Source organism: Rhea americana, unplaced genomic scaffold (genome assembly GCF_003343005.1).
Source record: "Rhea americana isolate MKP2758 unplaced genomic scaffold, rheAme1 scaffold_515, whole genome shotgun sequence".
Classification (NCBI taxonomy): domain Eukaryota; kingdom Metazoa; phylum Chordata; class Aves; order Rheiformes; family Rheidae; genus Rhea; species Rhea americana.
In genome coordinates, this window is record NW_028186663.1 from 135,705 (window position 1) to 161,060 (window position 25,356).

General features: G+C 52.1%; 2 protein-coding genes across 9 annotated transcripts in view; both read left to right on the forward strand.

Moving 5' to 3' along the window:
* DCTN1 (dynactin subunit 1) overlaps positions 1 to 25,298 on the forward strand; it is a 65,992-nt gene extending 40,694 nt beyond the window's left edge. For 6 of the 8 annotated variants that reach the window (XM_085318062.1, XM_085318068.1, XM_085318066.1 and 3 more), the window contains 23 exons: positions 1,114 to 1,311; positions 4,391 to 4,595; positions 5,753 to 5,831; positions 7,497 to 7,656; positions 8,659 to 8,763; positions 9,123 to 9,314; positions 10,110 to 10,226; positions 11,245 to 11,397; positions 12,076 to 12,236; positions 13,311 to 13,479; positions 14,040 to 14,108; positions 14,594 to 14,656; positions 14,746 to 14,895; positions 15,430 to 15,591; positions 15,964 to 16,095; positions 16,671 to 16,799; positions 17,212 to 17,354; positions 17,968 to 18,134; positions 20,735 to 20,868; positions 22,323 to 22,512; positions 23,478 to 23,554; positions 24,063 to 24,152; positions 24,452 to 25,298. In XM_085318062.1, coding sequence (XP_085174188.1) covers positions 1,114 to 1,311; positions 4,391 to 4,595; positions 5,753 to 5,831; positions 7,497 to 7,656; positions 8,659 to 8,763; positions 9,123 to 9,314; positions 10,110 to 10,226; positions 11,245 to 11,397; positions 12,076 to 12,236; positions 13,311 to 13,479; positions 14,040 to 14,108; positions 14,594 to 14,656; positions 14,746 to 14,895; positions 15,430 to 15,591; positions 15,964 to 16,095; positions 16,671 to 16,799; positions 17,212 to 17,354; positions 17,968 to 18,134; positions 20,735 to 20,868; positions 22,323 to 22,512; positions 23,478 to 23,554; positions 24,063 to 24,152; positions 24,452 to 24,589 — 3,183 coding nt within the window. In that variant the 3' untranslated portion in view covers positions 24,590 to 25,298. The remainder of the gene's footprint in view (positions 1 to 1,113; positions 1,312 to 4,390; positions 4,596 to 5,752; positions 5,832 to 7,496; positions 7,657 to 8,658; positions 8,764 to 9,122; positions 9,315 to 10,109; positions 10,227 to 11,244; positions 11,398 to 12,075; positions 12,237 to 13,310; positions 13,480 to 14,039; positions 14,109 to 14,593; positions 14,657 to 14,745; positions 14,896 to 15,429; positions 15,592 to 15,963; positions 16,096 to 16,670; positions 16,800 to 17,211; positions 17,355 to 17,967; positions 18,135 to 20,734; positions 20,869 to 22,322; positions 22,513 to 23,477; positions 23,555 to 24,062; positions 24,153 to 24,451) is intronic. The other 2 variants (XM_085318064.1, XM_085318070.1) reach the window with 1 other exon arrangement.
* NOP56 (NOP56 ribonucleoprotein) overlaps positions 24,951 to 25,356 on the forward strand; it is a 5,664-nt gene continuing 5,258 nt past the window's right edge. The window contains exon 1 of the mRNA XM_085318053.1: positions 24,951 to 25,030. Within this exon, the coding sequence (XP_085174179.1) occupies positions 24,951 to 25,030 (80 nt within the window). The remainder of the gene's footprint in view (positions 25,031 to 25,356) is intronic.

Below are 25,356 nucleotides of genomic sequence, written 5' to 3' on the forward strand. Positions count from 1 at the left end.
GTATCTTTGTGCAGCCTTTTTTGGATTAAAATGGGGCATAGCATGCTGCTATCAGTATCTTCTTCAGGCTGTATCTTTAACTGAAGATAAAGCTGGATGCCAGTACGACGGCCCTCGCTCATCTRCAGTAGAGTGAAGTGAACTCAGGCTGGTGCTGGTTACCTAGCAGGTCCGTGGGAAGGGCCTGAAGTCACTCTGTGCAGCTAACAGGCTAGAAAAGCCTTAAAGAGGGTCTTACGGTTACACTTGCAAGGTAATCTSAGTTTCACTTCAGAGGTAGTTTTAGGATTTGATTTGTCATGTGCTRTCCTGGTCAAACCGAAGAATTTCCAGGTTCTAGACTTCTACTGGGYTTTGTCTTGTAGGGCTGATCCAGGCCTGACACATTGTGGGTTGCAATACACACAGCCCTGAATGTGGTTGCAACTCTTTTTTAAAAATAACTGCCTTGCTCTAGAAGATTTGAATATCAAGAAAACAATGTGGAGGGACAAAAGAGGAGTAGCTGGACYGGGATATGATAAACTTGCAGCATGAATGCACAGTCCGTGATGTGYCTTGTTTGTGTGTATCTGCATGTTTCTGTACACATTAATACACGTTACACATTAATAACGTAAACCCCTGGTTGCTGTAAGTCTATAACAGGTTGTTTTGTTAAAACTCTTAAATAAATTAAAAGAAAAATTAAGAAAATGTTTCTTGCATGCCACTACTCCATTCTGATCTGAAAAGGTAGGAGGAAAGAAATTATTGGAGGGTGGATTTGGGTGTGTTGTTTGTTTGTTTAATTTAAACGTGCATAGATCGCAGTGAAATCGGTGGCAAGGTGCTGAGCACCTTTTGCAAGCCAGGCTTTCTCGGTTRGTTATCATACATTATGTGTGTGATGAAAATCACTACAGATCAAGAGATTAAAACRAAATACTCTGCAGCTGCAATTTTGTGGTGATACTTTCTTCAAAAACTGCTCCAGTAATAATGCCAGGAGAAGGGCTAGTTGGTTGGGCTGGATTCTAAGGTTTTGCTAAATATACATTAAACTAATATTTTTGGAGCTCTCTCCAAAGATTATCGCTACCCCTGTTGGTAATTTTTGGCATCACTTTATAGGAGGAGGAGAATTTGCGTGCTCAAGTCAGGGACCTGGAGGAGAAATTGGAGACTCTGAAGATAAAGCGAAATGAAGACAAAGCAAAACTTAAAGAGCTCGAGAAGTACAAGATCCAGCTGGAACAGGTGCAGGAATGGAAAAGCAAAATGCAGGAACAACAGGCTGATCTTCAAAAACGTTTAAAGGAGGCCAAAAAGGTGAGTGTTCTTGGGGAGCTGTGCAAATCAAGAAACTGTGAGTTGCATAGARAGGAAGTGGTGTCAGAGCTAATTCAGTTGTTGAAAACCCAATTATATAGTTCCTTCTTTTTTTCTTTTCTTTTTGGATGAAGTATCATCAGCTGGCATTGAACTCTGTGTTCTCCTAAATCTTGCCTTTTGAATACCTAAAGGTCCTAAAATGGCCTCTGACCTTACACGGCTCTGTTCTGTCCAAAATARATACTGATTTAGGTATTGAGCGGCCAGCACAAATGCCAAATACAATCAGACTACACTACGTGGTTAATTCACCATGCAAGCGTAAGCTCCAACTGTGTCTGGTGCATCMTGGCAGTAGCACGTTCAGCTTGTCCTGGAGCTGAAGTCACAGCTTCCTCCTTCAGCTGCAGTAGATGTCTGAGCAGACAGAGCCTTTGGGTGGGATTTACACAATCCTGTCAGGTTACTGGAGATTTTGTACATCCTGGCATTCGCTTTGGTTTCTGCTGCCTGCCTGACCCTTCTAACAGATGGCTTGGTCTTTTGAGGCAGGAACATCTGATCTATCTATGAAGTAATTTCTGTATTGTGATCTATCTATGAATTAATTTCTGTATTGATGCAATTTTCAGTCTTGTACTGGTTAAGATAAGTTGAAGTTAGGAATAGTTTGCTTCAATAGATGGAGAAACATACGGTAATTGAGGGACAAGTCACACATCTTACCTTGCAAGATAAATATCTGAGTATGGCAGCAGCTCCATTTCTCTAGTTTAATCTGTGGTTGTGTATCTGCCAGTGATCTGGGAGTGGTGCTCTTTAAATTCCAGAGCTGTTGGTAGACTGCCAGTCCACCTTCAAAATCATGAGTAAGGTTCCTGGAGATCCTGCCAAATTGCTTCAAAAATCAATAAATTCCAGCAGCTGTGGTTTTAAAAACATGGCCACACTTTGAAGCTTCTGCTMCGATTGCAAGAGCCAGCAGCATTGGAATATGCTCACTGCCAATGCAGCTGGATCTGTTCATCTTAGCTGATGCTGACCTTGCAGGCCTAAGTTTTTTTGGATGTCCTAAGAACTGGGTGTCTTGAAAGATTCTCTCTCTCTCTCTCTCTCTCTCTCTCTATTTAATTGCCATGCTTCTCTTAAACCTTCCTCCGCTCAGGAATTCTTATTTATTTATTTATTTTTCCTTCTGTGCACTCATATTTCTCTCCAGGGTTTGTGAAGAAGCAGCTTGTCTTTCTTCTTGCTTGTTTCTATGTAATGTTAAAGCAGCATACTATTTAACTGAGGAATATATTTACGTACAGTATTTGTCACTTAAAGGAGTTGCATCCCAATGCTTTGTTTTAAATACAGCATTAATGTAAGCTGCTGCTTTATTGTACTGAGTCTGTTCAGGAACTGAGCTGAAGCAAGCTGGAACATCTCAGGCTGTTCTTAAATGGAGATTAGATGATGCAGTCCTCTGGAGCCTAGTCTGAGCTAAGCAWATCTCCAAAGGTGCCTAAGAAGGCCCTGGGGAATCTTGCCAATGTGTATAAATACCTGTTGAGGGGGAGTAAAGAAGACAGAACCAGGATCTTCTTGGTGATGCACARTGAAAGGATGAGAGGTGATGGGCACAAGCTGAAATACAAAAAATACTGTTTAAACACAAGAAAAACTGTTTTACTGTAAAGGTGATTGGACACTGGAGCAAGTTGTCCAGAGAGGTTCTGGAGTCTCCATCCTTGGAGATGCTCAGTATCTGAAGGGACAGGGGCCTGGGCAGCTTGCTGTAGCTGACCTTGCCTGAGCCCCTGCTTGGGGTTGGACTAGATGATTTCCGGAGGTCCCTTCCAGCCTTACCGGTTCTGTGACTGTGTTATTGGTGGGAACTGCTCTCCCTGCTTCAGTGACTGCAGGGTGTAAATGGGTGTTCCCATTGCACCTTTTTCTTTCCTGGCTTAGTCTGGGATTGTTTCTTTCCACAGTGGCTTCCCAGTGGGCTCTGATCATGACTTTCCACTGTAGATTTTAGTTCTAATTTGTTTAAACTATTTTCCCTTTAGCTAAATTGATATTTTTGAGCCCCTGCTCTGCAGGATTGGTTAGTRTGAGTCACTGCCAGTAAAAGCCACTGGCCCTTGAAGCTAATGAATCTTAGTGTTGCTCRTTATATGGAGAAACACTTCTGTGATGGCTCTGCTATTGCGATCCCAGTTCACTGGGGGAATGCTTTGAGTCTCATGGATGTGCACAGTACTAGCAAAGAACTGTGCCAGCCCACAGCTGGTGTTCTGTTATTTGATGTCTATTCTCCTCCATAAGGTATTTCTGAATCTTTCTGTTCCTCTTCTTGAGGCTTATAGTCCTTCAAATGATACTTCTTGGGTAACTGTCTTCTCTCAGCCTTACCTCGAGCTGRTTTGTATGTTGTCTCTTCCCTTGCCTGAGTTATGGTACCATTTCTCCTTGTCAGGTCCTGCCCTTGTCATTTAAAACGTCTGCTTCACTTTACCGGTTTAGCTCTTTCTGTATTCCCCTGCCAAGGTTAGGTGCTCAGCTCTTCACACCCCCGCGTAGTGCTCTCAGGCAGACACCAGGACACTCGGAGCGCTGGCAGTGACCTTTCACTTCTCTCTGCTGTTTGGCCTGTTTTGTCAAGGGTGGCTTCTCAGTTCGTTTTCCCAGTGTTTTGTTAGCTTATCTGCTCCAATACGAGTGACAGTAAGTSTGTATCCCTTCTGTCTTCACATCCATCTCTCCTTTGCTTGCAGATCATTCTGTATTTGGGTGTTTCTGCTGGGCTGTGTTGTAGATAGGAGTAGGTTTGAAATGCAGCTGCTACAAAGCAGATGAGAGATTCCCAARAGAGGGGAAACGGACACTCTAGAGCACTAGCAGTGGGCCTTCTCCTCTAAGCCTGGGTGAGCTTCTGTTAATTGGACCTGATTCTTCTCTGGGAATCAGAGGAGAATCTCAGACAGTCATAGCTGTCTGAGGCTCACTGCTTGTGAGRTGGTTCTCTTAATGACTGGCCTTGRGCTTCCAGGAGATGGTCTTCTCATCTGTCTGTGCTTGACTGCAGGAAGCCAAAGATGCCTTGGAAGCCAAGGAGCGCTACATGGAGGAGATGGCAGATACTGCTGATGCGATTGAAATGGCAACCCTGGACAAGGAGATGGCAGAAGAGCGAGCAGAATCCCTGCAGCAGGAGGTGGACTCCTTGAAAGAGAAGGTGGAATATCTCACAATGGACCTGGAGATCCTGAAGCATGAGATAGAAGAGAAAGGTGGGAGAGGATGTGGGAAAGGGTCAGTTTTAGTGGTCTCAGCTAGGGCCACACAACAGGGGAGCTTAYTGCTGGGGAGGAGATTGACTGTTTATCTGCAGTGATGGATTCTTACCGCTCATTGCGGTGGGACTCGAGGTTTGCCTCTGCAATTCCCACTTGGCAGGCTCGGAAGAATTCTGCTACGTTTCCAGCCATGCCCAGTAGGCACAGATAGGACCTTTACAGGGGCAGGTCAGCAGGAGGCAGCAGCTTAGCTTTGTGTTCAGTCAGGTACCAGGCCTCGCTGAGAAGGCAAAAATACAGCTGCTGCATTTGTGGGGCTGGAAACAAGAGTGTTCTTGTCGTAGGCTTGGAGGAGCTTGGATTTAATGCCAGAGACTTAATCTTAATGCTTGTCACTCTTGCTGGGACAGCGGATCCCACCCCAAAAGATATTTGGGTGGGACAGACTTTGTGTGGAAGGTCATGTAACTGCTTTTGTTACTTGCTGATTTTTAGATCCAACTGCTCAGCTTTGCACTGAGCATATCTTCGAAACCAGATTATTGCCCTTTCTTTGATTCCACTGTGGCCTTTTTAGCTCTTTGTATTCGAGGTGAGCTTTAGAAATTACACACAGCGGGAAATGGGAAACCATGAAATACTTTAGCATTAGCAGCGCCTGAAAGAAATCAAACCCACGGAAGGAGCAGATGATCAGGTAGGCAGGCTGAGGGATGTGACCAAAAAATGGATGACATGTTGAGGGAGCGAAAAAAGATATGAGGGGGAAAGGAGTATTCTGCAAGGGGATGAGGAACTTATTAATGAGTGGTATCTTTTATTTGTGTTTGCTTTCACTGAATTCTGAGTGCCTAGGCATACTTGCTGTATCCAGCTAAGTRTAGTTCTGTCGTAACCCAGCTGCTGCTTGGGTATAATCTGCAAGTTGATACAGTGGYTCTTCATCTGAACTAATTTCTCGACCTAGGAGCACCAGTGTTGTGCACCAGCCTTGAGTTTCCCTCAGTTGCAGCAGAGGGACTGATCTATTTTGCTTTGAGACTTAGCTGTCCTCTTAATAGTGTTTGTAATGTCACTTAGTGCTGAGAGATGTATCTGGTTAGCAGCTGCTATTTCTGCACAGGCTGAATAATGCTTCCTTTCCACACCAGGCTCAGATGGAGCAGCATCCAGTTACCAAGTCAAACAGCTAGAGGAGCAGAATGCGAGACTTAAGGAAGCTCTTGTAAGGTAGGAAACCACCTGTGGCTTCCCAAAAGGCTGGGATGCTGGCTATGCAGATCCTTGCTATGAAAGTTCGTGCTCTGTTGGTCTAGTGACAGCTTGTGTCAGAGCACTGAGCCAAATGCTTCTTCTCCAGAGCAGATGGTGTAAAAGCTGCTAACTGGCTCTTGGGCTGTTTGAGCTCTGTATATGCCTTTAAAAGGGTCCCTTGTTACTGGAGAACAATGTGTATAAGGAGAAAATGAGCCATTTCAGGAAGTTTGTGCTGTATTTCATTTCTCTGTGTATGCAGTAATGTGCTTCTCCAGAACAGCAGCAGGTTTTTGTGCTGCAGGTTTATTGAAGCAGCCTGTATGGGATAGTTCTCCAGACACATGCCAGCCAGGTCCTGCTTGAGGTTTCCTGAGCCCACTGGCCAAACAGATTGTTGCCTTTCTCTGTGTAAGGGCATGTGCCAGGGCATTGGCGCTTTTTTTCTGAAAGCTGTATGTCCTCTAGGCTAAAGGATSAAGCAGAGTGCCTCTGGTAACCGTGTCACTGCTCACTGTCACACCTTAATTCCTTTGTGACCGTGATTCAGTGCATGTAGAATGCCATATTGCCCTTYGTGTGGAGAACGGTCCCTGCTCAAAGACATTTATGTCTTACCAGGAAAAGGTAAAGAAAGGGAGAAGCAGGAGGTGGCCTCACYGTGGAAGCATTCCCTGCTGATACAAAACATAAGAAACTACTTTGCAAGGATTTCCAAACCAGCATATGTTTGGGATAGGGAGTATAAAGAAACCATTCTAAGTAAGAGAAACTCCAAGCCCTTAAGCCCCAGAAGAACTTTATGGTTTGTTAACAGAGCTCTTCACAACAGGGTCTCCATACACATAAAGCTGTGTTCTCACTGCCRTGGTGAAACACCTTACCTTGTTTGTACTCCATCTTTTTTTTTATTRTTATTATTATTTTCTGCTGTTGACCCTCTTCCTGGCACTGTGAATGTAACTGTGTTATTTTTCTTTGCTCATTCAGTTCTTCCTTTCTGTGCTTTAGATTGTTCACTTTACAATTATTCTTTCCTTTCTGTCTCACCTCTCTGTTATTCATTTTTCTATTTTTATCTTCTCTGTTTTCTCCAGTAGCTCTTATCATTTCAGAGGAAGGTGCCATTTCAGGCACTGATTCRTGTCCTTTCCTTGCTGTTCGTTAGTTGTGCTCTGGGGACATTGCTTGTTTCTCCACTGGGGAGTGGCTGCCCAGACACACTGCAATAGGAGACTGGAAAGACACCATAGTCTCACTGGGCAGCTCTCCTTGAAGTGGAGATGGGGCAGCTTGTGAGCTGAATTGCAGACTGCATACTTATTTTTAGAGGTGGGAGTAGTTTGTCCCTAAAATGTATAACCTCTAGTTGAGTGCCTTGAAAAGATCTCTGTGTGTTCTCACTTTGAAAGTCACTTCTGTGCCAGCCTGGCACATACAGGGTCCATTGGGGCTCTCCAGGGGTGCCTGGTAGCTCTGCTTGTACCACCACTGGGTGGCCAAGGCCAGGGATCTTGGCCCTACTGGTGGGAAAGGACTACTGACATCCACAAAGAGCAATGTCTGGGAAGGGAACAGTTTCCATTGCTGTAGTACCTGTGCTTCCACTGGCCTGTGCTGAGTCTGGTCACTCTTTGTAAGGATGAGGGACTTGTCTGCATCAGAGAAGCAGGAACACGTGAAGCTTCAGAAGCAGATGGAGAAGAAGAACATGGAACTGGAGTCCCTGCGTCAGCAGAGGGAGAAGCTGCAGGAGGAGGTGAAGCAGGCAGAGAAAACAGTTGATGAGCTGAAGGAGCAGGTGAGTCCAGCTAGGGATGGATGTGGGCTATTTGGGCCTTGGGCAACTGTTGTCAGGCAAGTCAGGGTCACCTCCTGGTATGGCAGTGTTTCACTATGGCAGTTGTTCTTGGAGAGCCACACTTGGCGATACTACTGCAGGGACTAATACCACTGAGTCCATGTCCAAAAGCAAATCCTGTACCAGCAATAAAACTGTGCTGGACTCTGCTTTATTTTGTGTTTGGGTCTAAGGTGGCTCTTGAACATGGGGCACATGCTGTGTGTTGTCCTTTGTAGGGGTGATCCGTGTTTGCTGCTTGCTAAGCTCTTTTCCTTCTATTGTTGCTGCCTGAGCTGTCTTTATGAGGCTTGTTCCTAGCCAGGCTGCAGGTGAGGAGCAGCCCTTAGAAAGTGCCTGGGAAGGATCTTTATTCACTGCAGAGCAATGTGTGCAGTTCCTTTGAACTACAGCAGGCCACGTGCTATCTGAGCGTTAGCCTGGATTTTATAAAAGATGGGCTATTAGTAAAAATGATATCTGTTAATACTAAGACTGAAATGCCCATTACTCCATTAATATTGTGAGYTTATAACCGCTCCTCTATGCCCTCGGGGAGGACAGAGACCCTGGAAGGCACTGTCATGAGTCWGCAAAGACTCAACGCAAAAGTCAGCATCATTTACACTGACCTGAAACAGTGTGTGATGTGTGACTGTGACTGACTGCAGCTAAAGACGCAGTAACAACTGCAAGAGCCAAAGCCAAGCCTCTATTTTAACATGCCTTTCCCTTGAGTTGCTGGACACATCRCTGGCTCTTCTGGTTTGAGTTGCTCACTGTCCTGATGGATATTGCCTTTACTATCGGGAGGAAGCCTATGCACTCCCTGCCCAACAGGATGTGTCAGTCTTATCCCGCAGCTTGCCAGAGTGATCCCGCTGTGATGTAAAAGGACCTTTAAGCTGCTGGTAGCAGTGCTTTGAGAGCTGGGTTGGACTGTGATGCAACGTGCGTTTGCAGGTTGATGCTGCTTTGGGTGCTGAAGAGATGGTGGAGACTCTGACGGAGAGAAACTTRGACCTGGAAGAGAAGGTCCGGGAGCTGCGTGAGACTGTTGGAGACCTGGTAAGATGGGCTCCTGTGGAATACAGGTGGTACTGGAGTGCTTGTGCTGCTTCCTTTATGCCTGGTGTGTGTCTGGGCTGACATGAGGCTGATTTGGGCTTATTACTTGACGTTGTGGCTGTCTAAGGCAGCAAAGTAAAGCACTGCTAGTACGTGCTGGTAGTAGTGCCAGAGGGGTCTGGAGAACCTTTCTGAAGCCATCCCACTTGGTCTTGCTTCCAAGTGTTTTGTCCTTCATCTCTGCAGAATATGCCCTTTACACCTAGGAGGGGCCCTCTGCTCTACTTTGAAAATGCTAGACTGCCCTCGCTTGCTAGGCCTTGGGGTAACTGCATCCCATGCCACCTCCTTGTTTCTAGGAAGCCATGAATGAGATGAATGACGAGCTGCAGGAAAATGCCCGGGAGACTGAGCTGGAGTTACGGGAGCAGCTGGATATGGCAACAGCACGGGTCCGTGAAGCGGAGAAGCGTGTGGAGGCTGCACAGGAGACCGTGGCTGACTACCAGCAGACTATCAAAAAGTACAGGGAGCTGACTGCACACCTTCAGGTAGTGTCCTTCAGCACTCCTGGGTACTGCAGCAGGGCAGCGCCAGGAGGCAGATGCCACTGGCCAGGCATGCACATCCCCCTGTAGCAGCACTCCTTTGGGAGCAGACCTTGATGAGGAGGAGGCTGAGCATATGTAGGCAAGAATGTTCTTAAAGGAAGGGAGCCCTGGGGGTAGGGGCATCACGTTGTCTGCTAATCTCCTGTGGAAACTGGCACTGCAAATGCAGAAGAAAATAGATGGCTGATGCCCTGGGGAGTGGATTCCTAACTGTTTTTTTTTCTGAGGAATGTCCAGCAGTGCCAGAATGCTCATGCTTCTCATGACCTCTGTCAGTCCTGGCTTTCCTGCTTATATCCAGATGGGGTTCATTGATAGAGCATCAGCTGAAGGCTGCTGAAGTTGGTGTTGTGAAGTATTTCTGCCTTTCATGCAGCTGTGCTGCTTATGCTCCAGGTTTGGGAACTGTGCCCTGGAAAAGGCAGGGTAGCATGGGGTTGTTCCAGCATTGCTCTTGGTTCTCCTTGACTTTGCTGGAGGGAGAAAATAAATTGGTAATAAGTCTGCAAGGATTCCTTGGCTTTAGTACAGATTGCTGTCAGCTGAGAGTCAGGGACAGGCCTGTGTTTCTCTTCCTCATTTTCATCCTATTAGTCCCTTGCAGCACAAGGAGCCCCCTGCTCCAAAAAGGGGCATCAGGCATTAGAGGTGGAGGTACTACAGAGGGTGTGGGATTACAGTTCTCCTTTGTGGTATTTTTCCATACTTCTAATTGCAGCTTCTTTCTTTGCTCAGGATGTGAACCGTGAACTCATGAGTCAGCAAGAAGCTTCTGCCGAGAAACAGCAGCAGCCTCCTCCAGAAATGTTTGACTTCAAGATTAAATTTGCAGAGACAAAAGCCCATGCTAAGGTAGGCTAGCAGGAGAGCGCTGTACTGGATGTGTGAGCTGAACATGGTGCATCCGTTCCAGCGTGCGAGACCGCTGATGCGGTAGCACGGCGTAGGTGTGGGATGCCGCTTTGGGGAGGTGCTCTGAGTACGCTGCAGTTGCCGTATGCTGAGGCTGGCGCTGGGGCACAGCTCTCTGGTTACGCTTGCGGCGCTCTTACCACTAGTAGAAACAGGCTGGGGTGACTATCAGGAGCTGGCAGGAACACAGGGTGTGTGGTGGGAGGGAGGAAGCTACCAGCATGTGATGCACAAAGAAACGGTCACCACTGYGTCTGTGAAGGCATGCAGGGAATGCTTAATCAAGCAGAGCAGTTTAAGCAGGATGAAAAGCCATCTCTGCCTCTGCTTCAGTGTGGTCCAAGTGCCAGTGAGTTGGCATGGGTCTGTGCAAGGACTCCCCTGCTCTGTTCCTAGCTCTGCTGCACCCCAGTGGCCATACAGTTCTGATTGCCTCTGCTGCCCATCAGTGGAACTGAACACTTGCTGCTTGACAGGGAAAATGGGAAGGCAAGTGCAATGTGAAGCAGTTCAGGACTGTCGCCTGTTAGTACTGGGGGCAGCAGCGTACCATTTTGCTAAGAAACACACACTTTCKGATACTCACTGCTGTGCAAAAATGGATGTTTTTTGTGAAAGTGTGTTCTCAGAGCTGACAATTGAAACATTGTTTTTATCATTCTGTGGATGCTGGCTGGAAAGAAAGAACGCTTGTGAGTATGGATACATGGTGTACTCTGACCTCTCTGTGGCTAGGTCGGAGCTCAGGGTCTGATCCAGGCCAATCCACGGGACAGCCAGATGGTAATAATAAAGTGTATCCTGCAACAGCTGTGGAGCCTGGTGTTAGCTGTGTCCCAGGAGGAAAGAGATTTTGACTCTTGAACACTGAACAGACTGACARTACATCTCCTGTTCTGCACTGACCTGAAGAGAGGACCAAGCAGGACTCCTTTTTGACTGTGCATGTCTCCTGCAGGCTATTGAGATGGAGCTGCGCCAGATGGAGGTGCAGCAGGCCAACCGGCATGTCTCCCTCCTCACTTCGTTCATGCCAGATAGCTTCCTGCGCCACGGAGGGGACCACGACTGCATCCTTGTGCTGCTGCTCATCCCCCGGCTCATCTGCAAGGTGGGATAGGTGCCTTGGACCCTGCATGGGTTTGGGGCTGGGGGTTAAGCTTTGATCACTGGCTGGGGAGAGGGACGCGTGGAAGAATTAGCACACTGAAGCTCTGGGCTGGCCCGTAGGAAGAGCTGGCCGTATCTGCTGAGCTGGGCTCGTGCGGCTTGGAGTGTCGGCTTCAAGGGTTTGGACTAACCAGGAGCTGTGCCATAGGTCTGTGGGAAATGTATATATTCTTTTCTACTCCAGGTGAATTTGGAATATTTACTTGTTTGAACACACACACACACACACACACACACACACACACACACACACGAAGGAACTCATTTCTTTGTAAACTTTAGTTTCAACAAAAATCACTACTTTTTGTTGAAAAGTTCCTACTCCAGTCATGGAGCTTCAATGATAAGGGAAGTACAGGAAAATGCTGGTCAGGGAAATCTTGGAGCTAAGCTGTGGAAGATTTCCTGGAGAGGCTGGGCAGTGTGAACAGGATGGGTGACTTGGCAGTGAGGCTGCCATGGGAATGAACCTTGAGCCTGAGTAAGTGGCAGCAGTGAGGGGAGGGCTARTGAAGCTGTGCACACAAGCTGTGCCTGGGTTGGGCTGGTCGGTGACTACGTGGGGAAGGATCAGAACAAGTCTGGAAAGACTTTGATTGTTTGCCTTCTTCCACAACAGGCTGAGCTGATCAGCAAACAGGCTCAGGAGAAGTTTGATCTGAATGAAAACTGTGCAGAGCGCACTGGCCTCAGGGGTGCTCAGGGAGAGCAGCTGAGCTTTGCTGCTGGCCTGGTGTATTCTCTAAGTCTCCTGCAGGCTACGCTGCACAAATACGAACAGTGAGTACTTAACCATTCTGCTCCATCACCGAGTCAGTCTTGGTTTCCACCTACTTCACTGACTGGAAGCGCTGAGCTCTGCAGTCTCACTGGAAGGCCTGGTCTTTGCTGGAKTTGCAGATGCTTTGGCAGCTAGGCTGGAAAAAATCTGAGGGATTCCCTTTATTGCCTTGTGATGGTAGTGTTCACTTCTCTTGTAACTTGTTCCTTGTTTTCCTCCTTTCCTCCCAAGAATTGGGGTGTGAAGCTTTCTAGCATGAGTCCTCATTCTTCAGCTGTGACCATGTCTTTAGGCCAGAAGTATCCCTGGCACACTGAATTTTCCATCTAATCCTGCCAGGAGATGCATCACACTCTCCTGCTAAGTTTGATTGTGTCTGGGACTCATACTGGGCTTCAGACTCAGAGCAGACACTCCCCTGCAGCCCAGTTCCCTCTTTTGTGAATGCTCAGTGCTTAGTCATGTGTGGAAGGTTTTATGGAGTGTCAAGGAGGAATCTAAGTGCTTGATTAATATGAGCCAGTTGCTGGCCAATGTCATGACAACAGCATGGAAAGAGTACTTTCTGCAGAGACTGGAAATTCCTTTGGAGACCAAAAGTGCTGTGCTAGGGAAAATAATCACTGTGAGCCCTGCTAGGCTTTGCTTCCCAGGAAAGTGACTCAGTTTGAACAGAGCACTGAAAGATCCCTTTGCTCCTACAGCAACATGACTGATGAGCTCGTTAAATCTATTATTATATGCTGTTGGTGTTAGATGGTAAATTTTTTCCTGCCTCCAGCACTGGATTCTGCCTAAAATTCATGCTAGCTTAGATACTTGAAGTATTTTTCTGTTCTGAGACTCCCTTTCCTGTAGCCCCCAGGCAGCCAATTTCAAGTCCTGGTTTTCTGCAGATGTTTTGACCTTCAGTGACCTCTCTCTAGCTACCCTGCTGCTTAGGGTCCAGCTGACTATGGCTGGCACTTTAGGTGGTCTGAGATCAGCACCCAGAAGCAAAGCCCTGCCTTGATGCTGTCTGGACTGTATGCCTGTTCCCAGACAAGCTGACTGTGTTTCCATTTCCTTACCAGGGCCCTGAACAAATGCAGCGTTGAGGTATATAAGAAGGTGGGGATGCTGTACCCCGAGATGAGTGTCCATGAACGCTCCCTGGACTTCTTGATCGAGCTGCTGCACAAGGACCAGCTGGATGAGACTGTCAATGTGGAGCCACTGACCAAAGCTATCAAATACTATCAGGTAGGATCTGTGGAGCCAAGAGCGTCAGGCTCTTGGCCAAGCTTGGGGCATTTCTGACCTGCAGGGCATGGAACTGGTCAAATCTCTCCAGCATGTTCAGCAGCTGGACCTCATGCCCTTGGATATGTTGTTCACATGGCACATTAAGAATCTGTCAGTAAGCCTGCTTGATAGCAATTTGTTTTACGTTTTTTGCCTTCTGAGCATGCAGAACTTACGCCTGTGTTCTCCCTCCCTGGGAGGAAGAGAGGGAGGATGAAGGCAGAAAGGATGTGACTTGCCTGCCCTAGATTCCTGTGCCTCTGTGCTGGGGATTGAGGCTGCTGACCTTATAGAGCTAAGGGCTACCAGCAAGCTCCCAGAGAGCAGGGTGTTCACACGGCGCCTGGCTGGGGTGTCGTCGCAACAGTTCTCACTTCTAGTAAAAGACTAGGCCAAACTTTCAGTGTTAGTTTTGTTATGTATTTCCTAATTCGATTTGTTTGCTTGGATGCGTGGAAACATTTGAAGGATGCTGATCTCTGCTGATCTCTGCTACGTTAATCTCTCTTTTCATGCAGCACCTGTATAGCATCCACCTGGCTGACCAAGCTGAAGACTGCACGATGCAGCTTGCTGACCACATTAAGGTGAAGTGGAGTAGAATAATTCATCTATCTTTTTTTGTGTGTTTTCTGTCTTTTTTGTCTTTTGCACCCCTGAAATTGTCTGGTGAGTTGAAGTACCTCTTCTGCCCTCTTTACTGCAATCAGATTTTATCCTGCACCCACTGGGTGTCAAGGCACACGAGTGATATAGGTTCCCCTGTTAGGGAAAGGGGGAAAAGACGTGGGCCATTTGCCATGCAGGCATCCAGGTAAGCAAGAAAGAGAAGAGAAGCAAGGAGAGCGCTGAAAACGTTGTCTGAGAGGGTATGTTATACTTCCTTAAGCCTTTAAAGGGGCAGCGCTGTGTCCTATGCCCCACAGAGTAAAACAAAAGCCAAGTGAATGCCTCAGCTTCTGCTGCTCTTTGTAAAGTCTGGAGTCATGGCAGCATGGTGCACAAAGGACAGCTGTCTTGCCTGGTCTCTGCTTTGCCCTGAACTCATGGTGCTTGTGTTTGTGCTCTGCAGTTCACCCAGAGTGCCTTGGACTGCATGGGCGTGGAGGTGGGCAGACTGCGATCCTTCCTCCAGGTAGGATGTGCTCCGTGAGCTTTGCTGAAGCTGTGCCAGATTCCCTTGCTCGTGATCTGTTTTTCTGAGGTGCTTTCTCTGAATCCTAGGCTGGGCAAGAGGCATCTGACCTTGCCATCCTCCTCAAGGACTTGGAGACCTCGTGCAGTGACATTCGACAGTTTTGCAAGAAGATCAGGCGCCGCATGCCAGGGACAGACGCTCCTGGCATCCCTGCAGCCCTCGGCTTTGGGCAGCAGGTGAGCTGGCCAGCACAGAGGCTCCCACAGGGCCAGGGCACCCTTGCTCTGCTCTGCACAGGGCCCTCTTAGCAGTATTTTGGGAGCAAGGAGCTCTGCTGGACGAGCACAGAATGCAGAGCGCTGCTGTCACCCTTGCTGGCTGCAGCGAGAGTGCCCTGGTATGCCATACCCTGCTTAAGCCAAGCCACAGCCTGCTGCTCGGGCAGAGGGAAATGGTGTGAGCTGATACTTGGTCTAGTGTCTGTGGGCTGCATGATTCTAGTCCTGATGGAGATGGATGGACTTTATAACCTACTTTTTTCCAAGCTTGAGTTTCTTTCTTTCTTTCTTTCCCCATGTTTCTTGTCTTCCCATGATGCTTTAGTGGGATGTTAAAATCTTGGTAGTGGTTGGACTGGGGCAAAGGAAGTGTTGTGCAGCCAGGAGCTGTGATGTCTGGGAGGCGAGTGGGAAAGTAGCTTGTTTACCTCTGTTCGTGTTCCTGGTTGGCTCTGGCCTTTCCTAACCRCGCTGTGTCTGCTCGACTCTCAGGTGTCGGACACGTTACTGGACTGCCGCAAGCACCTGACCTGGGTGGTGGCCGTACTGCAGGAAGTGGCTGCTGCTGGGGCCCAGATGATTGCCCCTCTGACAGAGAACGAGGGACTGTTGGCGGTGAAGCTGGAGGATTTAGCCTTCAAAGCGAGCGAACAGGTGGGAGACTCTTCTCAGCCACCGCACTCCTCAGCGCCTACTGCAGTGATAGACTTGTCCTCACAGATCCCTCTAATCTGAGTGCTACAGACCTGCCTGGGGGCAGCTTTGGATGGAGTCTAGGACACCCCTGTGGAGGCTGGGAATGAACTCCTGGGAATATSGCCAGTGAATGTCAAAGTGCAGGGAGCTTTGTGGTCTGTCCTGCATTGTCCTTCCTGGCAGCTGGCTTTGCTCTGCAGGTGCCTTGTCAAAGGGCCTGTGGCCTCTGAAGTCCTGTGGCATGTTGTGGGGAGGCAGGAAGGGGCTGTAACAGTGGCTTCGAGCCCAGCTGGTGGGGGGCATCTGCAACTTTCTTCCTGTCCTTTGCAGATCTATGGCACCCAGGGCATCAACCCGTACGAGTGTCTGCGCCAGTCTTGCAGCATCCTCATTGCAACCATGAACAAGATGGCCACAGCCATGCAGGAGGGAGAATATGATGCTGATAGGCCACAGACTAAGGTAGGCTTTGACTATGGCAGGAGCTTCAGGCAGAGCCGGAGCATCTGAATTGCCCTGTCATGCCCCACAATCCTGAGAATCTCTGCAAAGAGACAGGATGGTCTTTGCATGGTCTTGGTGCCTGCTAGGTTTCCCTGTGAGCAGGTGACTGACAACAGTGTTGAAGACACAGGAAATAGTGACTCTCAGGCAAAGAAATACTGAGGTGTGATGCCCAGAGTTTGGTGGTACTGGACATGGTGCTAGCACACTGCTCACTGGAGGCTGGTGGTCCAGGAAGGAATCCCTCTTGGGCTTGGGATGAGGAGGGTTTCTGAGGTAGCTGCTTGAAGGCCTGATTTGGGCTTGTTAGTGTACTTGGCTGTTCCTGGGAATCCTGCTGCCGGCTCCCCCAGCAGGAGACCATGACTTCTGGGTGTGGGCGGGGCCTGAGATTTGGGGAGGTGCAGGAGATGCCTGCAGGATACAGAAAGGGAGGGAATGGTTCCCCAGTTGCTGAGTGACTCCTTCTGCTGTTGCTGGGATTCTTCTTACAATACCAACTCTGTGTCTTGTTCCTTTGGTCTCCATTGCAGCCCACACCACCTGCTGACCTTAGGGCAGCAGCTCTTCGGGCAGAGATCACTGATGCAGAGGGGCTGGGGCTTAAGCTGGAGGACAGGGAGACAGTCATCAAAGAGCTGAAAAAATCTCTCAAGATCAAGGTAAGCTGTTCTTCAGTTGAAGAACTTTTTGGCTGGTCAGTGAAGAACTGCCCTGTGCCACTGGAATGGTTGCATTTGTGGTCCAGGTGGCTTGCTCCCTATGGAGCTGATGGTTTCAGGTCCCAGTCAGATCTCCTTCTGGAAATACTGTTCCTGTTGCCATGAAGGTGTGTTCTGCCATGTGGCCACAGCCTGGTGACTCCTTGTTAGGGACTTCCCTGGCCTTTCTCTTGTACTGTTCTAGGTCGGTGCGTACTGGCGATGGGTGTATGTCAGGCTACTGACCATACATGCAGTGGGGCAGGGGTCATGACTTCTAGGCAGGCTCTCCCCAAGCACTGCAAGGGGCTTCCCATAGTGCACGCCATCCTCAGGGGCCTGGAACAGCCTGTTTTCTTTCCTGTTGCTCCAGGGAGAGGAGCTCAGTGAAGCAAATGTGCGTCTCAGTCTCCTGGAGAAGAAGCTTGATAGCGCATCCAAGGATGCAGATGACCGAGTGGAAAAGATACAGACAAAGCTGGATGAGACCCAGACACTGCTCAAAAAGAAAGAGAAGTAAGTGTGAGGTGGAGTCTGCAGAAGGGGGTTGGCTATTGGAGAGTCCCTSGTGAAAACTAGACTCTGTGTTGGCTGGACAGTCTAGGAATATGTCTTGGTTAATGGAACAATGATAGTGCAAGATGAGCAGGGGAACCAACATATGTTAATGGTACACAGCAGAGCACAGGATGAGACAGGAGCCTTGGGAGAGGCCCAAGAGAAACAGACTTTGTGGAAAAGTCTGTTCTCTTTGCATGTTTCTACCACCATTACTTTGCTCCAAGTATCTCTTGCCACAGGTAGTCTGTTGGTAGGGCAAGCCTGCTGACAAGTGGGGAAGAGAGGATTGTCTTGCAAGATAAAAACTGGGCTACATAGGAACATCTGAGGTGGTGGTGGGCTCAATACTGATAAATACTTCTTTTGTGCATGGTATTGTAACCTTCAGCAGGAACTGGTGGGGCTCCAAACCCTGCATCAGCAGGCTTGTGCTTGAAGCTTTTAATGGTGGCCACTGGTGGCAACAGTCTGCATGTCAAAGCTAGGAGCTCTCACATCCTGAACTGTTTGTCTCTGTCTTCGGGAGGAATGTCTCTAGTTAGACCCAGGACTCTATTCCATTCCACAGGGAGTTTGAGGAGACCATGGATGCTCTTCAGGCAGATATTGATCAGCTGGAGTCAGAAAAGGTGGAGCTGAAGCAACGCTTGAACAACCAGTCAAAGAGAACCATTGAGGGTCTGCGTGGAGCCCCTGCCTCTGGAGTTGCCTCCATTGTGTCTGGCATTGCAGGAGGTGTGTAAGCAGTGCCCCCAAAGCACTCAATGCTTCTGCAGCTGGTAGGGTATTTGCTGTCTGGGAGCCTSCTCTCCATACTCCCCCTCCCTGACATGGAGGCCAAGAGCTGTATAGGGGAATGCCAGTGTATGGTGTGACCCCAGGAGGCAGTGCGGGAGCTCAGAGACTGCCTGCTGGAGTGAGCAGCGCTGGGAAGTGGTGCTCTTACACCCTGCTCTTCTGCCTGCCTGACCTGCCTTCAGAGAGCCAGAACATCTGTGAAGGGGCAGGGGACTTCTGGGCTTGTAATGATGAGTGGGGAGTGCGGAGAACTTGCGGCTCCTTGAGCAGTGTCCAGCAGCTCCCTGCTTGTGCAGCAGAACAGAGGGTACCTTTGTGGGGGCGGCCTGGGGGATCCCTGCGGCTTGTCCCTCAGTGATGGAGCATGCCTGCTCTGGCCCCTTGGGCTGGCAGGTACCAGTGCCACCAGGCCCTTCCTCCCACCAAGATACTCCAGTGGAGACACAGCAGTCCATGCTGCCTGCTGGTATATCCTTGCCACTGTGCACAGCACCTTCCTCCTCTCCCCTGTCGCTGCAGGACACAGAGGAGCCTGTTGTTCTGTTCTAGCTGGCTCAGTGAATAGGAGATGTAATTTCTCCRTACCTCATGGGCTTTTCTGAAGCACAGCAGCAAGGGATGGGTGATGGTGAGGGAAGGGTGTTTGCACAAGAGGGAGATCCTTGTGCTGGCTAGTGTGGGTGTTCAGGTCTTCCTGTCACACTCTGCTTGGAGGAAACCTCCTACAAGCGATCTCTGGTCAGGGGAGGCTCAGTGGTGAGGCAGGGCATTGGTGGGGTGAGGGAAATGTGCTGGCCTCTTTGTCAGGAGCTCTGGCTCTCAGACACCTGAGCTCTCCAGTCACAAGGTCACGCAGTATCCTTTAGGACTGTGACYGGGAGGCTGTAGAGCAGCCTGGTGCTCTGGTCTCAGTGTGGTAATGGTTTGGTCCACATTGCTCATCCTCTTGGCTTGGTCTGGAGTGGGTAACTCCTCTGCACAAAGAGGGCAGCAGTTTGTGTCTTGAGTCTGCTCTGAGTGTGCCGTGAACACAGTCTTCCCTGTGAGGCAGACGCCTTTGGTATGAGTCTGCCCGCAAAATGCCCAGTGAGGATCTAGACTGGTTCCTGGGGGTGGCAGTTTCTGACCTGCAGTGGGGCCACAGCCTCTACCGGAGCCACTGGGCCGATGAACTCGTGCTCTCTGGGTCCCCCAGGACGAGGCCAGCGTGCCTTGGTCCTGGGCAGCGTGTGCGGCGGTTGTGCTCTGAGCCCTGTGCCAGTGCCGGGCTGCTYGTGAGCGCTCCGTGTTCGGAGGGGGGAAGCGGGGGGATGCAGCTACATCAGAGCTTCGAATCGCAAGGAAGTGGAGCGAAGTGTTAATCTTGCAGATATGTAGCCTGGGTGCAGTGAGGCTCTGGGAGCAATTTCTCTCCCCCTGAATCTGGAGGCTCAGGCTGAGCATCTTGGAGTCAGAGGGAAGCACAGATGCTCAGCAAGTCCTGAGATCCAGACTGAGGAACTGCCGCTCSGGGCAGGTTCGGGAGGAGCAGCCTGCGGGGGGGGTGTGTGTCCCACTCGGGTCGCTTACGGCCCCGCGCAGGCGGGGTGAGCGGGTGTGCTGTGTCCCCAGCCAGAGCCCGCAGCCGGGCGCGGGGCGCCGCGCTCGGGGCCAGSGCTGCCTCGGGTGGCCGCCGCCGTCTGAGTGAGCGGGCGGAGGAAGGGGCTCAGCACACGAGCAGCTCCGGGTGACCAGAGCTCCTCTGGCCATGGCTCCTCTCAGACTTGATCCKCAGTTTTAACTCTGCTTCTTCTTGTCTTTCCTCTGCCTCCTCTCCTTGTACTGCAGAGGAACAGCAGAGAGGTACAGTACTGCACCCCAGCATGCGAGTGCTCCCTGCCTCACCCGGCCCCCAGAAGTGCATGCGAGGAGGGACTGGTGTCCCGTAGGCATCCAAGCATGGCCCTGGGATGAGGCTTGGTTTGGGAGTAGGGGCTGGAGTGAAAGGGTGGCAGGTCCTGCCCAAGAGCAGCTTGTCTCACCTCAGATGCCAAGTGGCCTGTGGCGCAAGGGAAGCTGCAGCTAACGCAGTTCTGGACAGCCTGGGAGTCCAGGGAAAGAGTAAAGAGCATGAAGCTGCTGGTGATGCAGACTGGTGCGACCCCAGCCACGGGGAAGTGTTTCCCTGCAGGTCCCCAGGGCCTAAGGAGAAATCCTGTGTCTTCAGGAAATAAGAAAGGGAAATTCTTGGTGCCAGGGCTGTTGCAGGCATGTCRTAGGAGGCATGCGTGTAAGATGCTGCCCCGGGACGGGCGATGTTTTAACCTTCTTCTCTGAGCGAGATGTGAGGTGCTGCATGCTTGAGATGGCTCAGTGTGTGCCTGGTACACCCGGGCAGACCTCGCTGCTGCTGCTCCCTGTGCCGTTGCGCACACTGCACCTCCTGTGCCTGTGAGCCCCGTCTGCATGYCGTGCGCCTGCTGTGGCCGTCCTGTCCAAAGCTCCCGCGGGCCGGGGCATCAGTCTCTCACGCTGCTGCTGTTCTTGCCTGTTCGCAGGTGTCGGCGCCAGCCAGGTGATGGGAGGCGGCTCAGGGCCGGTCCAGGTGAAGGACTCGCCTCTGCTTCTCCAGCAGATCGATGCCATGCGGCTGTCCATCAAGCACCTCAAAAATGAGAACAACCGGCTCAAGGTGCGGTTTAGGGAATTTCCTCGCCCTGCGTGGGTCTCGCGGGTGTCTGCAGCAATGGGCTGAGCACGAGCACAGCGGGTTCCCGCGGGCTGGAGCCCGGGGTGTGTTGTACCTTCAGAGCATGAATGTGAGACGTGCGGAAAGGGAAGGCGACCCTCGGACAGCTGAGCGCAGCAGCCCGGTTGGAAGGTGAAGGGGGACTGAGGGGAAGGTGGTGCTGCGGTGCAGTGCCAGGGGCTGCGGTGGGGCCATGCTGGATGCCTTAGGCTCCCTGTCCTAGCACTGCCTGCAGCGATGTGTTCCCCCCAGCACCWGGGAGCAGCTTTGCACCCTGCACCTTCGTGCTGTGGCTTTGGCCACCCTGCTGCTTGTTTTGGGTTTCCTCATGAAAGCAAAGAGTGAACCAGTGTGGACAGAGGTGTTGGAAACAGCTTTGCTGAGAGGGGCTCTGTGAAAACCCCTGCAAGGACATGATTATGCAGTTCCCATTCCTGCTGCTGATGGCTCGGGCTCTTCCCTGCGGACTGTTGGGTCTAGGAGCACATCAGCCCTTGGRAAGAGGCATCCTGCACCACTGGGATGCTGTTCTGGGCGTCTGCATTCGTGTGACGGCAGGCTCTGGGCTGTGGGTTTGTGTGGAGTCRGACACTGTGTTACGTTGCTTTAGCTGCCGGTGTTTGTGGAAAGCAGTGTCCCAGGAGGACAGGGAAGGGGCCGCAGGGGTCTGCAGTTCGGGTGGGATGAGCTGGAGGGAGAGGTTTAACCACCACAGGCAAGAAGCRGTCAAGAACGCAGCTTGGCCGTGCTGCAGCTGGCTCTCCCTTGAGTGGYGACTTCTGGCTCCTTTGGTTTCTCCTGTTTTCCCAGCGCGTGAGGGGATGTGCTGGGGGAGGAGGGGCAGATCCCCGCTCGGCCGGAGTGCAGGGTCAGAGGCGGGCGGCCGAGAGCGGGAGCAGCCGGCAGAGGTGGTGCTGACGGCACGTTATTGCCGAGCCTGGGCTCCCTCTTTAGATTGACGACTTGAGGCATTAAGTGATGCAGGCTAAGATGTCTGTTGATTAAGGAATGCACTATAAGGAAACTGGCAAAGCTGCAAAATAATTAATTAACATATTCCACTAATATTAATTTAGTTATATAATTACACAGTCTATTATGCACAACTGCAAAGCTGTTAATTATAGCTCTTAAATCYAATGAGTCACAAATATGGCCACTATTGAATTACAGTTGTATAAGCACTGAACAGAGGTGCAAGTGTGTTTCCCTCAGGCCGAGTCCTATGAACACAGACCTCATGGAGAATGTAATTTTATGATTTTATGCTTTTTTCTTTGTGTGTGGGGGGTGAGTTTGAGGCCTCTTTTTCTCCGCCCTTGCACCTCTTTTTCTGTGCTCAAGCTCCTCCCAAATAAACAGCCTGCCCCTAATTCCTTTTTCCCCATTGGTCCCAGGGAGCCCAGATGAAGATGGAGCTAGCAGSACTGACACCTTTGCATGTACCCAAGCTGCCCCTCCCCAAGGATAGACAGGGAGAAGATGTGGCCTCAGGCACCCTTTATCGCAAGACCAGCCAGCTCCTGGAGACCCTCTACCAGATGAGTGCCAATGCCAAGGTTGTGGACATCACACGAAAAAAGTCAGGTAGGTCCTACACAAAATGCTACTTGGTTGAAGCATCTGGGGAGGAAATTGGTCATGAGCAACTTGTGAGTTGGGGGGGAGCTTGTCCAAGGCCTRTGAGCGACTTCTGCATCTTCCCTCTGTCCTGGGGAGGAGCAGGCGCCTCCTTTCTGTCCAGCCAGTGTCCAGGAGTAGGGTTTGCTCTAGGACAGAGCTCTGACCTGCCCATTTCCAGAGGCTGAGACCCTGTTCCTGCAACTCCTGCATTTATAAAGCTCCCCGTACTTGTATCGCACCAAGCGCTCCTACGTGTAGGCAATGTCCGAGACATGGGTKCTCAGGACTGTGCAGCTTTTCTTCCCATGTGAGACCTCTGGGCTGGAGTCAGYAATCCCTGGTTACTCGTGCTGGCCAGGTTTCCTCCTGCACGGCAGGAATGGCCTTGTGCTCCTGACAAGTGGCACGTCCCACCCTACCTGCTCGCAGACACTTGTGCTTTTGGGCACAGCGTAGCGCTGGCTCGGCAGGCAGCAGGCTGAAGCTGTTCCCCTGTGTCAGTGTCTCAGCCTCCAGGGATTTSAGAGTTCATCCTGGAGCCTCCTGTGCCGCTGAAACCTCCTTAAGTAACAAACAACCCAAGTCGGCGGAGCTAGTGCTTCGCGTGTGCTGGATCATGTGCTGCAGCGCGGTGGCCGGCCGGGCCCTGGGCACATTCCCCCCCCCCCCGGGTAGCTTTCGCCTGTGCTGTGTCGTTCAGACAGGCTGGGCACGGCGGTGGCTCTGCCCTTACTCGTGCAGCGTTTGATCAGCGCGTGCCACGTCCCGCCCGGAGCTCCGTGTATGGGAGGGCTGGGCGAGACGGGCCCTGGTGCTCAGGGCTGGTGGAGGTGTCTGGGGAGGAAGAGTGCCGTGGCCAGCTGCGGCGTTGCTCTCCTGCTCTGACGACCCCGTGGAGCTCCTGCTTTTCTCACCCCCGYCTCCCGCAGCAGGGAGCCCTGCAGCCCGGCTGCTGGAGCAGACGGCCCGCCTGAAGTCTCTCAGCGACAGCATCGACAAACTGAGGGTAAGGCAGGCCGCTTCCTTGCCCGCGGGTGCTCTCGCCTCCCGCAGCCGTGCCGGGAGCAGTCAGCCCTCGGGCAGCTGCAGGGGCGAGCTCGCTGGCTGGTGCGGGAGGATGGGCGTGCTGGCAGGCTGCCCGCGGGCTGCGGCTGGGCCCCGCAGCCCTGCCAGCGCGGCGGGCCCCGGCCCGGCTCTCCGGTCCCTCCGGGCCGAGGGGGAGAACTGCATGGACGTGTCCCTCAACACGGGCAGGCCCAGCCAGCCGGTGCCYGCTGCGCTGGCTCTGCCAGCCCGGTGCACCTCCCGCAGCTCAGGCTGGGGCRGAGAGGGGCGAGAGGCTGCCACCTGCCTGAAACCAAGCGAGATCTGGGCCCTCTGGGTCGAATCTCCCTGCTGGGTGTCACATGGGGATCTGCTCKGTACAGCTGCGAGTCGGGGTGGGCAGGAGTGAACAGAGGGCGGCGGGAGCAGCGCAGTTCTGGGGGGCACGTTGTCACTGCTTTTCCCTGCAGGATGAGGTGATGAAAGAGACAGTTCTGCAGCACCCAGGGGCCAACGTCCCCACGGACTTCGCCACCTTCCCCTCCTCCTCCTTCCTAAAGGTGAGACCCGCTCCCTGGTGGCGTTTGCTTGGGGCCCCGCTCCAGCCTCGGGGGGCTGGCTGAGAGAGTGGGTGGGTAGGAGCACCCGCTCTCCAGCCTGCTCGCTCTGGGGCCGGAGGATGCCCAGCAGCAGTCCCGGGGGCCCCATGGAGACATTCCCTGGCTGGAGCACGGAGGGGATGGTTGTGCTGGGCAGCAGCGCTGCTGGAGTGGGCCTGGGGGCGCGCACAGCCGCTGTGCCGTGCCCTGAGGTGCGCCGGGGACGAGCTGCCCTTCTGACTGCTGCTCTGCTCTTCCAGGCCAAAGAGGAGAAGGAGGAGGACATGGTTTACTTCGGCAAAGTGACCTTCCCCTGCCAGCCCGGGCGCGGCCAAGTGCACAAGCTCGTCCTCACCCCAGAGCAGCTCCACGAGCTGCACAGCCGCCTCATCTCCTAAGGCAGGCGCCGCCTCCCCCGTACAGACTGAGGTTCATTGCACATCCCCTCCCCAGCCTGTTGCCGAGTTGTCCCCCGTACCAGGCAGCCCTCAGGGGCAGCAACACTAACCTGTGTGTACCCCRGCCGCGGCGGCGCCCCTCGGCCTCGCTCCGCCGGGTCCCTGTTACTGAAACCACTGCTCTCCTCTCCCTCGCCCAGCCGGGCCGTGGAGGGGAAACGCTGGCCGCGTTCACCGCGTTGCTGCCTCCCCGGCCCTGCTGCAGGGGCGAGGGTGCGAGCTGCTTTTCCTCCTGGGGCGAGCAACCAGGACACCGACCAAGAGCTCAGACCACCGTGTGCTGCTGCCCCCTTCGAAGCCAATGCTGTTTAACACTAGAGCCAGTTCCTGCTCTTCTTCTGAGGCCTCTGCTGCTCGAGCCTGGCCGGGCCTGGGGGCAGCGTGGGGCCTGGCGGGGAGCGGGAACCCCGGGGAGCTGGGGCCTTGCTTGAGGCGTTAAAACCCAAAGCAGGCCCGGGCACCGTCCCTGCCTCCTGCCGGGCCGCCGTGGCCCGGGGGCCGCGCTGCTGCAGCCCGCCAGCGCGGGAGGCGAGACCCTGCTGCCTCGGCCCCCGCGCCGGGGTTTGTGCCGCTGGGGGCGGCTCCCGTCCCGCGGGGCCGCGGCCCCTCTGCGCTCGAGCTCTCGAATAAAGCTGCCCTTCACCCCGCGGCCGCGCTCCGTCCGTCCGTCCGTCCGTCCGTCCGCCCGTCCGTCGTGGTGCGGGCGC